The 13,286-nt window shown below is 42.9% G+C and overlaps 1 protein-coding gene across 1 annotated transcript; it reads left to right on the top strand.

The window, feature by feature from the left end:
* The first annotated feature begins 4,433 nt into the window (after positions 1-4,433).
* On the top strand, positions 4,434-10,183 carry LOC137300789 (ankyrin repeat domain-containing protein 65-like). The gene is made up of 3 exons (XM_067970049.1): positions 4,434-4,615; positions 7,567-8,116; positions 9,755-10,183. Exons 1-3 carry the CDS (start codon positions 4,434-4,436, stop codon positions 10,181-10,183), a joined length of 1,161 nt encoding a protein of 386 aa, XP_067826150.1.
* Positions 10,184-13,286: the final 3,103 nt, after the last annotated feature.

Here is a 13,286-nt window from a genome sequence, read left to right as displayed (position 1 = left end):
ACTGCCTGTCAGATACAGAGCTCAAAGGAAAGGGTCGAGCTGTTTGAAACCAAGGAACCAGTAGCACAGACCCCGCCAACTCCAACTCGAAAGAGGGACGCCTGCAGGAATGGCTCCTGAGTTATGGAGTCCTTAAATGGCTCCACTTTGATCAGGATCAGGAAGTCCAGGATGGTTCCTTATCATGGCGAAGGAAATGGACAGTGCGAGAAGTTTAATAGAACCACCCAAGACTTCTCCCAGACATGACCTCTAAAAGAGGCGGTGCTCTGAGTGTGTCCTGGAATGCTTAGAACCACCCAAATGTGGCAATGCTATGGTGGCACAGCTTACAATGTCACCTCTCATTCAGCTACAGGGTTTGCCCTTGTTCTTTCTATTATTTGGGCAAAGTCCTTGTCTACCTATAGGTGCCCTTTTCAATGCAAAGAACAGACAAGGAGCGAGTCAAATCAGTGAGTGGCTCTAGGCCCATCAAAAACAGTCTACAAGGGCATCAACTTTGGGGAGAGGAGAGTGTGGTCAGTTGGGAGCAGGAGCGAGGGATGTTTTCTACTGGTTCATGCAGTTGCTGAATTTGGCCACTGGATGATGCATACCCTGATCTAGTTGGGTTTCCTTATTTCCTGCCGAGAGAGAGATGAACTGGAGGCCATTTGTAGCTGTGCCAGAAAGCCCATTACAGGAATCTTAGGCCAACCCAGAAGGCCACCACCACCCTCTTTTCCTATTTGATTTGTTTGTTTAAATCTTAATAAAAACAGGACGTTCAAGCTTAAGCACACGTGGGAAATATTACTTTGGTAAAAAAAGTGGGCACACAGCCCAGTTATTAAAGTACTAAAGTATTAAAAGCAAAGGCCCCTGATGGGATGAGACTGGAGAAATCACTGTGGGAAAGGCTGCAGTTTCTGGCTGCTGGCCAGCCCCATTTTATTGCTGCGATGGCTCGACCATTTAATGCCCCATTACATGTTACATAGAATTTTACAGCACGGAAAAGGCCATTCGGCCCAACGGGTCTATGGCTGGTGTTTATGCTCCACAGAAGCCTCCTCCCACCTTACTTCATCTCAGTCTACCAGCACGAGATCTCTGTCTCATGACCCAGATAGCTATTTAAGGAGAAATCGCTGGGCCATTGCAGCTTCATTTATAATCTCAGTTCACATTGTTATTTCTCTATTTAGGTCCCGAAAGCTAATTTGTTTTAATATCATTATTAAAGAAAATGGAAAGGTTGAAAATACAAAATTGAAACAAAATAATCTTGAAAAGGAAGTGCTATTTTAAGCCTGCTACAAATAAATTGCACTTGTTACTAAATTAAGAAAATGCAATTTTGGGATATTTTCAAATCGATATATAATGTGCCAACTGAAGCAAAAAGAGAAGGATGGAAGTTAATTCTGTAACAATTAGTTGAGCTATTTGGAGATGATTCAATATGTAGCCAAACGAGGAGTAGATTTTCATCTTCACCACCTGGGCAGTAATCTGGCTGAGCAGAATGGCCGCCCTTTATAGAGCTCACCTGATTTTTGTTCCAGGTGTAATTTAGCAGAAACAAGGGTCAATGAGTTGCTGGCATACAGCTCTGGCTGTAGCTGGTGTTGCAGACCTCCCACTGCTGATGCATCCTCCGGCCCACTGGCTGACGGTCCTCTTCATCAGTCGCCAACAGTAGCTCTCCCCATTGCAGGGCAACGTAATGCAGGAGGCAGAACACCACCACTATCCTCGACACTCTGACTGGGCTGGATTGGAGGAAATTCCCAGACCAGTCAAGGCAGCGGAACCTTAGTATCAGACCTCCTATGGACTGCTTGATGACTGCTCTTATTTGGCCATGTCTGCTGATGGATCTGATCCTCCATTGGCATCCTTGGGTTTGGAGTGAGTCTATCAGGCAAGACTGCAGAGGATAGCCCTCATCTCCCGGCAACTAGCCAAAGGGAGGGAGAATGTTGGACAGCTGCAGGATGTAGGCATCTCCAGAGCTGCCTGGAAAGCAGACATACGCCTGCATGAACCAATGCCAGTGGTCACGGACCAGCTGGACATTAGTGGAGAGAAAGCCTTTGTGGTTCATGAGGTGCCAGGCTCGTTGGCAGGAACATTGATGGCTACACGTGTGCAGTCGATGGTACCCTGCACTTGTTGGAATCCTGCTGGTTCCTGGGGTGCATGAGGAAGGTGATGAAATGATTAGTGCCGGCAAACAGCGCATCTGTAACCTTCTTTATGGAGGAATGCACGGCAGTCTGACTGATGTCCCCTGTGACTCCAGCTGCAGCCTGAAATGACCCTGATCGATGCAAATTCAGGGCTGCGATGCCAAAGGCAATGCTGTACCAGGTGTGGTAAGTGGGCTGCAGCATTCTGCGGATATCTGCAATGACCCATCACGAGAAGACCAACCTCCTTCTACGCTGCTCCTCACCATGGTTCAAACAGCTCAGTCTGGGCCTGTAGACCCAATGTGCAGGGTAGACCGCCTGCAAGCAGCTCTCCTCCATCCTGGATTCCTTGCACGGCCATGCGCGACTCCCTGAAGCTCCCTCACATGTTGCTGCTGCTCCTGTTCCTCCTCTCCCTGTAGCCAATAAATGGTGACCAACATCATTCCCGTTTTAAAATGAGATCTGAATTGTGTCTGCACATAATTATTCCCCGCTCTCTAACTACTTTACCTAAAGACTACACATGGCCTTGACTCCCCTAGTACAACTAATTATAGATCAACTAATTATAAATTAAATTTTCTTTATCGTACACTTTTCAGTTCTACTTTATGAACTCCCTCTTTAATGGTTTTTGCAGATACGGTGAGGACGGATAGAGGTGTACCGTTTGAAAGTTGAATAGATGCTGAAAGAGTTAACAGTATCCAGTAAGCTCATAATGATCCGATCACGGACACATGTAGTAATTATAGGGTATCATTTTACAGAGACTCTCAGCAAGTTTCTACTTGTCGGGATTATGCGACAATGGAACTACACAATTGCCCCTTTGTTCGAGCATCACAGGAAAAGTTTCCGCGACCGCACCCGGCCACTTCAAACAAACTGAACTATTTACACACTCGCACAATAATGCAGCCAAAACATCAGTGATGGCTGTTCTACCAGATGATGGAAACGGAATAAATTGTTGACGTTTTTATATCCTTCACCAGGTATTGTTCTTACTTTAAACACATTTAATGATTTTATTCTAAAACTATGTGTTAAAGTTATGTAACTTTCTTTAAAAATGTGTCACAATAAGGAAAAGAGGATCACTTTTTACTTTGTTTCCTTGCATTTACCGGTTGAAACTCATTTGTTTTAGCAACTTTCACATTCACTTCACTCACACCAGATTGGAACCAATCATCGATTAACAGTATGGTGCCTTAATCAATAAATAATCCAATATTTACCCGTATCTTTCAGTATTAAAAAATGGCATAGACAGTTTTATTTCAGACCAATGCTCAGGACTGGAGATGAAACAATGACAGGGTAGATATAGGGGAGATTTTCCACCAGCAGCACATTACAGGTGTGGAGATGAAAGCGGGGAGCAGACTTGTGCCTGGTACTTTGCTGAGGTGTGTGAACCTCATTAAAGGGTCAAAAATGATGCAAATTAAGGTGGGCTTCTCTCTTACGTGTTTTGCTGATTTTCTCTTCCAACGCGACATGAAATAGCCGCACTTGCAAACGGACTTTCTGGCCTTTAGTCCCTAAAGCTGCAGGCTGGGATTTTCTGCGGTGTAGCTGCCAACCCTCTCGTCCGTTAAAATGAACGGTGTAAACGGCGAGCTGGTGAGTGCACACAAGGAAAACCCCCGCTCTAATGCCCCCTGCTTTTTGCAAGTGACAGTGAAGAAGTAGGTTTTTTTTGGACTTGTTGGATAGTTCCCGCTGCCTTTTTGTAGGTTTAACTGTTTCTTAAGCAATGTAACCGTTTTACTGGCAGTGGGGCCCAGTCGCAGTATTGGAGAGCATAGATTTGTGAAACTTTAAAAGAATTGCTACATTTCTAAGCCCCGCTCTTATAATTTTGAAATCCACTAATAGCCTTCGCAATGCAGGTCAGGGACTCACAGGCATCCCTTGCGCACGGTGTTGCTAGGGAAAAAATGGGGGGAATTATGTTGCATTATGCACCTGTCCCAAATTCGTTCAAAAACGTTGAGGTGCAAAAAGGACAGGGACCTGCCAAAACCAGATCTCACCCAATTTCCACCTGCTCAAATTCTGCTCCCTTTACAGCCTTAGGGTCGTGGAAATGTGATTTCATACAGTCCTTTATAAAAATACATTTTCATAATCAAACAAAAATTACCCCACAAAACACTCAAAGGGTTATTTTTAAGTTTTCAAGTTTTTATGGGTTTTTTTTAAGCTCACTGACTCTGGACACATGAAGAAGTAGCCAGAATGACAGCAGAGTCGTTGTGGAGACTGGTGGCTATCGGTGAAGAGGTCACTGAGGTGGAACATTACACAGCAGGAGGTGGCCTCCAGGTTGGCAAATGGACTGACCTTCATCAGGCAGCTTGTAATGGCAACATCCACCTAGTGAAGACACTGCTACAGCATGGTGCGTCCATAGATACCAGGTAAGAAGCTGTTATTGGCAGAAACAGCATTCAGCTGGAGCAGCAACATGAAATAACAGGACTTACACACCATACAAGTCAGTAGAATAGGATTATTCATAGAAGAGTTTGCAGACCGTTGTCTGGGCAAGAGGAATAACCCATCAAGCAAAATTGCTTCTTCTTCAAATCCTCCTGTTACTTCTAGATCATCCTGGATGGCAAGCATAACCCCAAGCTACTCTTCTCCACCACTAACTGCCTTCAGCAATCCCCTTCCACTTTCTCCTCCATCCTCTTTTTTGATGGCGGGTGTGAGGAACTCATGAATTTTCTTGTCTCCAAAATTTAGGCTATCCACTTGGTTGCCTCATCTTCTGAACTCAAGAGATGATGTTGCATCACATAAGCAAAAAGCATTAAATAACACCATTTAATAAACCATGGGAGGGGCTAAGTGATGCAATGACCTAACACACTGCCTTTCATCTCTGATCTCTGAACTCCATTCAAGGCCATATTAATGGGATGAAAGCCAACTATTAGCTGTAGTGGATACAGCATAAACCCTTTAGTGATATGTGTGAGCCCACAGGAGAAAACTGCTCAGTTTTGCCCAAATTAGAACTTAGGGGAAAAGATTCTGCTTCTGTTGTCTCAGCACATGCCAGAAGTGTGGATCGCAAAATTGTGCACAACATACTCCTAAACTGGCAATTATTAGTCAGTGAGGCACAGGATCATCAGTGTGGAAAATGAAAAACTCACACCTGGGCAGTAGGGGGCACCATGTCAGCTATTCTGGTCATGTGTATTTGTGTGCGTGTGTGTTGGGGGAGGGTCGGGTTACCCCTTCCGGCTGTGCAAGTACGTCCCATTGTTGGCATCACTAGCATGAGTTACTAGTCATTACTTTGGAGTATTGATTGAGCCAATTTTTTAAAAATCACCTTCTGAACAGATATCACACAAACTGGTTAAACTTTTGTAATTTATCAGTTGTACAGTAAGAAAATGACAAATAGAATCAGACAAATATCTGGTTAGAATGGAGACTGAGAGTTCTAAGGATTCGTACAGGTAGAGATAATTGAATGCTGTCTAGAATTGGATAGGTTCTGGGTGCTGGGACAATGGAAATGTCATGCCAAAGAAGGCAACAATCAGGGATGAATAATGTAACAGGTTAGGATTAAGGATCAATATGGCTGACGTTCTAAATGGATACCTTACATCTGTTTTCACTCTGGACTAATGGTCCAGTTAGTTTGACATTGGTTGTCGGAAAGATGCGGGGAGGCATTATAAGTAATAAGTTCAATTATCACCTAGAGAGGTCAGCAGTTATTAGAGAGTCCCAGCATGATTTTAAGAAATGGAGGTGCTGCATCACTAACCCGATTGGATTCTTTGAAGAAGTGACAAGGTTAGTGGACGATGGCACTCCGGTCGATGTTATATACTTTGACTTCCAGAAAGCCTTTGGGCAAAATTTAACTGTGTAGGACTGACAGTCAGATTTTATGCTGGAAAGGAAATTGGTTGCCATCTCATAGGCAGTGGGTTGTCAACAATGGGAGTAGATCTGCATGGGCCAAGTCATGAGTGAAATCCCACAGGGATCTGTGTTGGGACCATTGCTGTTCATCATCTTCATAAATGATTTGGAGGAGGGCATTAATAGAATCGTTCACAAGTTTGCAAATTATAGAAAAATGTGTGTGGGAGTTGGGGATTTAGATTGAATAAATATGATACAGGCTGATTTGGATTTGTTAGGGGAATGGGTACATGTGTGACAGATGTCCTTCAGTGTGGATAAATGCAGTGGATTTGGGAAAGTCCAGATATGTATGTACAATGCAGGGGTACCTGCTAAAGGTTGCAGAGTAGGAGAGGGAGCTGGGTGTCACAGCAGCTAATATTGAAGGTCCACATACAGCGTGAGGGGGACATTGGGAAAACAAATAGGACTCTGGGCGCCATTGCTGGCACAGTGCAATATAAAACTAAGAATATTATAATTAGGTTATACAAGGCTTTAGAACATTGGCAATAGGAGTATTGTGCCCACTTTTGGTCCCCAAAGTTTGGAGAAGATACAGAGGAGGGCAACAATAAAAACAATTTATATTTATATAGCGCCTTTAACATAGTAAAACGTCCCAGGGCGCTTCACAGGAGCGTTATCAAACAAAATTTGACACCGATCCACATGAGGAGAGATAAAGACAGGCAACCAAAATGATACCCTGTTTTGAAGCTCTTAGCTATCAAGATAAGCTCAAGGAAGTGTTTCTTGAAAAAGAAATGCAGGCTTAGATTAAGGTTTTCAAAATGAAGAAGGGATTACATTCCGTTCAGTTGGATAAGTTATTTGAAATAGATAGGGATGGGAAAATTAGTGGACATGAGTATGAACAACAGCAAGGAGTTAGGTTAGATGTTAGGAAGGAATTTTTTTCACACAAAGTCATCACCCTCTGGAACACATTGCCAAACCATGCTACGAATATGGATTCCCTACAGTCAAGAGGGAGTGGGATAAGTTCCCGAGAGAGGAGGACATTTCAAATTACAAAAGGTAGGTTTTGGGATAGATGGAAGTAATTACTATGGCCTCCTGCAGCTTGTTTGAAAGGATGTAGGAGAGTTTTTTCCCTAAATTTGCAATGGGTTGTTTTTGTCTCTTTCAGGAGATTATGTGACCTGTGGGAGTGGATCGCCGGTGTAGGGCCTGGCTTTTTTGAGCAGATGGTCTTTTCCTGTCCTTTCTTGAATGTTCGTGTGTTAGAGAGAGATTCTAGAATTTTACATGATTTACTTTTGGGTAATAGAGGAAAGGAATTTTGAAGAACCTTACCTCAGAAAATTAAATGTGTTGAGTAGAATCCATGACAGAGCACATTGCATAGTGTGTGGGAGGAGTCAGGCGTTTGGCCATTCTTACATTGTTATTTTATTATTTGCAGGGATGAATATGGCTGGACCGCACTGCATCATGCAGCATTTAATGGCTGTCACCTGCTCGTTAAACTTCTTGCTCACCGTGGGGCACCAATCGATGCCACAGACAAACATGGCTGGACTGCTCTCCATCGAGCCGCATGGAACGGACACACCCAGACTACTGAGTTTTTACTGTGTCGTGGAGCTTCAATTATTGCTTGTACTAGATGTGGGATGACAACATTGCACTGTGCGGCTGCACGTGGGCACACGCTAACCGTGCAGCAGCTTCTGAGCTACGGTGCAAGCACAGATGTGACCGATACAAGATGCTGGACACCACTGCACTGGGCAGCTGTGAGTGACCAGCCACATATAATAGAACTCTTACTCTCTAAAGGAGCTTCAATTCAGTGTACTACACGTGGCAACATGACACCCTTGCATTTAGCTGTGGAGGTTGGAAACAGAGAGGTAATTCAAATACTACTGGAAAACGGAGCCTGGGTCAATGCTGCAGATGATGTGGGAAGGACGGCATTATCAATTGCTGCGGCTAATGGCCACGAAGAGGTATGTCTGGATAATGAATTCCAGTTATAACATTTACATGAAGGTTACGTTAGACTAGGCTTGTATTCCTTTGAATATAGAAGTTTAAGGGATGATCCATTTGAAGTGTTTAAGATGATTATAGGAGTTGATAGGGTAGATAGAGAGAAACTATTTCCTCTGATGGGAGAGGCCAGAACAAAGGGGCATAACCTTAAAATTAGAGCTAGGTCGTTCAAAGGTGATGTTAGAAAGTCCTTCTTCACACAAAGGATTGTGGAAATCTGGAACTCTCTCCCCCAAAAAGCTGTTGAGGCTAGGTGAATTGAAAATTTCAAAACTGTGATTGATAGATTTTTGTCAGGCAAGGGTATTAAGGGTTATGTTTCCAAGGCAGGTAGATGGAGTTCAGATGCAGATAAGCCATGATCTAATTGAATGGTGGAACAGGTGCTAGAGGCTGAATGCCCTACTCATGTTCCTATGATGGCCGTGATACACTGGAACAGACAGACTGCATACAGGCTTGTCCTCCTTCGGTATGATGTGCCAGAACTTCAAGCTCACAGAGCAGCCTGTTTAAAATACCACAGCCAAGCTCACCAATAATTTGTACATAAGTAAGGAGCTAGAATGTGCTAAATATAAAACTCTAGCCCACTTAGATCACATGAACAAAGACTGCTTTTGAAAGTTGGGAATGGGCATGTGTTACAAATTCAGGCCTGCCATAGATACCTTTAAGGGTTCAGTGGATTCATTCACTCCTGGAAGAGGTCTGTGCATCTTACATTTATGGGAATTGACTCACGCTGCCCTTGTGAGAATACAGTCCAGAGATGTAACAATAGCATCTTCTTGTAATCTGGATTGGATACTCGTGTTATTTGCATGTGTGTTTCTTCAAACTCTACAAAGGTGGATTGAGTTAACATGAGATGAAGTGAAGTTTGGTTCAAATGATGAGCTGTTTTATTTCACAGTAAGCTGAAACTTATAGAGCATTACGTATCATCAGAGTCACTTAATTCATTTGATATAACTTATATTCACAAAAGAGTGTAAAATAAAGAACTCACAATGCTACCCCCACTTCAGTAGGGCGTCTTACTTAAACAAGAGGTTTTTTATCAAATTCTCCAACATTTCTGACCACCTCACCTCAGTGAAGGCCCTCACAGCATCTTCCTTAACAAAAGACTGACTGCCATTGTAACCCTGCTATTTCAAGAACTAGACTGTCTTTTTGGTGTCTTTATTTCACTTTTTAAAAGCCTGACTCCAGTAACAGATTTTAGTCAAAACTAATGTTACTCTTTTATCTGTCAATATATCTTGCAGATATCATATAATAAATACACAGACAGTCAACATGTTCTTTTTCCACTTTGGAGAGAACAGGAATATATGGTGGACATCCCATACATCTTTCCAGTGTGTCACTGAAGAAGAATATTTGTTAATCCTCTGGCACATTAACCCATTCACTCCAAGCATCAGATGTTTACGTTTCAGTTTTTTGGACGGCTGCCTATGGAAACTGCCTTGTTGCTATAAACACAAATAGAGTATTGGGAAAAGGCCAAAATGTAACACATCTCAATAAAGTATAGCGGAGACGCTGTGTAAAATTAATGTTTTGTTTTTTGTTTCCTACAGGTAGTGACAAATTTACTTGCTCGTGGGGCTGAGGACAGTAACAGAGCTTCTGCTATTCAGGCTGCAGCAACAATAGGCCATATCAGAATAATGGAGCTTCTGATACAACGAGGGACCAGTGTGGACATCAGAGATAGCTTGAACATGACTGCACTTCATCGAGCAGCAGAGAGAGGAGACACAGGAGTTGCAGAATACTTAATAGACCATGGAGCTGACATAGAGGCAAGAGGCTGGCTCAAGAAAACTCCACTCCACCTAGCCGTGGAGAAGGGCCATGAGCAGACCATCCACTTACTGCTGAACAAAGGTGCAAATGTATACGCCACGACCCAGTGGGATGAAACGCCTCTCGACATAGCATCAGCACGAGCCTTTGAAAATGCTTTTTGCTTATTTGAGAAAAACCTTTCTGAAATACAGAAATGACTCTACTTTCTGGCTTTAAACTGAAAACAATACTGCACCCTGTACAGCACCATAAATCATACACCACTGTACTTTGTACAGCACCATATCTTGTACAGCATCATGTGTACAGTACTGTACATTGTACAGTAGCATACCTTGCACACCAATATATCTTGTATAATACTATACCATGTACAGCAACATACCTTGAACACCACTGGACCTTATATCACATTTACCTTGGACAACACCATATCTCATCCTAAATACCCCAACCCTAGAACGTGGGCTGGGGTCAGAAATACAAAAAGAAAGAGGCAGTGGAAATCCCACTCCAAAGCAACCTGCTGCCATTGTGGCAGAGAGGAAATGGCTGACAAGCTCATCTCAAGAAGCAGGGCAATGGGATTAGTTTTGGATTGAACAAGGAGAGACTTGGCACAGTCACAATGGACCAAACAACCTCCTCCTGTGTTGTAAACTTCCATAGCTCAATGATCCTTACCCACTAACTAGCAACAGGAGCACTCCATGGTTACCCAGTGTCACTGTACTATTGCATTTCCTAACTTCCTTGATGGCAACCTGCAAGTTCCTGCACCTCTTCTGCTCCCACCACTTGCTTCTCCTCAGCTGTGCCCCACGACTCACCCAGTGCTACTTCCTCAAACTCATTAGCAACATCCTCTGAGCTATGTGGAGATGTGCTGATGCTTGGTTAGAGAGGGTGCATTGAGTTTCTGTCTTGCCCTGCCTCACTGGTAATGCTGGAAGGCTGCTGCTCCAGCCCTCCCACAACAGAAAAATCACTAAGCTTATAATTATATAATTTCTCAGAGGGTGGTGAACCTGTGGAATTCCCTACCACAGAAGGCAGTGGAGGCTAAGTCATTAAATATATTCAAGAAGGGGATAGATATATTTCTTAATGCTAAAGGGATATGGGGAAAAAGCGGGAACAGGGTACTGAGTTAGACGATCAGCCATGATCATTTTGAATGACGGAGGAGGCCCGAAGGGCCGAATGGCCTACTCTTGTTCCTATTTTCTATGTTTATAACCCATAGCTTGAGGGAGACTTGCAGTTTCACCTTCTCTGTGGGACCTTGGTGTGTGCAAATTGACAGCTTTGGGATGACCCTCCTCCGATTCACCACCTTTGTATTAGGTGGTGTTTTTACAAGCAGAAACGTGGTCTTGACATGTTGTAAGTTGAAGGAGCATATGGACAGTGACAGACATGTGCTGAAGCTTCAGCCCGTCATGAGTGTTATTAAGCAATCATGTATCATGAAGCGCAGTTGTTTTCCAGCATTTTGATATGTGAAATCCTTTCAAGGTGTTTAGTGTGCCAAGGCTTCTGATTTTAAATTAGTTATTCTGTAATATGTGCCCAATGGATATGCATGGCCAACAATAAAAAAGCTAAACGTTTGTGTGGTATAGGCTAGCAGTAAATGTTCAACGGACTGCCCGGCAACACTTTGTGGCTTGCCTAGGTGGGCCATGAACCTAGTAAATTTGACTGCCAGGTATTCTTACCTTGACCACTTTGTTATGGTATGCCATCTTCTTCCATGTTTTTTCTTAGTTCTGGTGGGTGCTAACAGCATTGAGCTTGGAGCCACCTCCTGTCAGTTTTGCTGCCCTGGTATCCTCTGGAAAGAGAGTCCTGGAGTGGCAAACAAAGCAATCCTTATCGCATCCACCTCCACTGTGCCAGCCATCAAATGGGGAACTCAAAAGCTGTGTTACTCCATCACATGCCTTCAGACTCAATTTCCTACTCCACATTTATTGTGTTAGACAGAGTTGTGCCAGCCACTTTTTGCACCAAACAGCCTATGGAAAGGCTGAAATATCTATTTAATATAATTGCAGCCTTTTAAAGGCTAATAGCAGTTTTTAAAGGGCTGCTCATATGATTTTCCCTCCCCCCCCCACCCCCAGTGACAAACAGGAGCCCAGAAGTTGCCTGTATAAATTAATATAAGAAAAATCATCCCATGAAGTTCACTTGTGAACAAAGTAATGAGCATAAACCTGACACACTCTGGTCTTACAGCTTTAGCATCGGAAACAGACAATTTACACTACGTAGAGTAATCAGAGGTGATACAATAATATGGAGATAATACTGTGGTTACTATGCATGTGTTTTTTGATTGGACAGCCCATTTTTTTGTGGCAGGCTGTTTTTAAATGTAAATTGGGAAGCAAAATTCCAATTTTTGTATATTTTCTAGGTCATATGGCTGTTTCAGGGTTTACAACTGGAACTCCTCCAGAGAATGAAGCACTAAATTCTTACTGTTACACTGGTTAATGACCTACTGAATAAAGTGTGAAACTCTTTCTTGGGTTCGACTGTGTTAATATACGAGAGATAAGATTTATTCGCATGTTTGGCCTTGCCAGTTGAGCCCCACCAGAGGTCCCTAGAATTTGAATCGTTTTCACTATTGTTCTTGCACTACTAAAGTAAATGCTCAGATTTTGTTAAACTAAGAAACTTTCTCACCTTGACTGTACCTTTGCAGTTGAAATATAATTGGAAAAGTAAAGCACTTCTATACCGCTAATCGTAAAGGAAACTTAGTAGAAACTTTAAGGCAGAATATTGTTTAAAACTGAAAGGAAAAGTTAAAATAGGAAATCAAAGCCTGATTTGTGTGCTTTAGATAGTGTAAAGGGTCCAGTGAATGTAGATTTGATTATATACATCAATGATTTTTACATAAACAGAATGCTTGCTTGATAGTTGTAGCTGATAGTGCTGGTCTGGCCTTAACGAAACCACCTCCATGCTAAATAAAAAGTTTTAACTGTACCTGGCTGACTTTCCGCCTAATTGTATGTGCGAGAGATAGACCTGACTGTCTACTTTTAAGACACCTGCCTGTACACTAAAAAAAAGTTCAAATAGCTACCTGTGCGCTAAAAAAATATTCAATGTGGAATCTCGTTGTAAAACTCTCGCCCGTCGCTTAAACTGTAGCAATAAACAGGCAGGAATTCCCAAAAAAATACACCACGTTCCAAATTCCATTTCGAACCCTCATACACCCTTAATTTGATACATTGATACAGTCCAGGCCCCGCCCACCTCGGGAGAGTGCAG

This window comes from Heptranchias perlo, chromosome 32 (assembly GCF_035084215.1).
Source record: "Heptranchias perlo isolate sHepPer1 chromosome 32, sHepPer1.hap1, whole genome shotgun sequence".
Classification (NCBI taxonomy): Eukaryota; Metazoa; Chordata; class Chondrichthyes; order Hexanchiformes; family Hexanchidae; genus Heptranchias; species Heptranchias perlo.
Note: the sequence above shows the minus strand (reverse complement) of the source record. Positions and strands in the feature narration are given on the sequence as shown.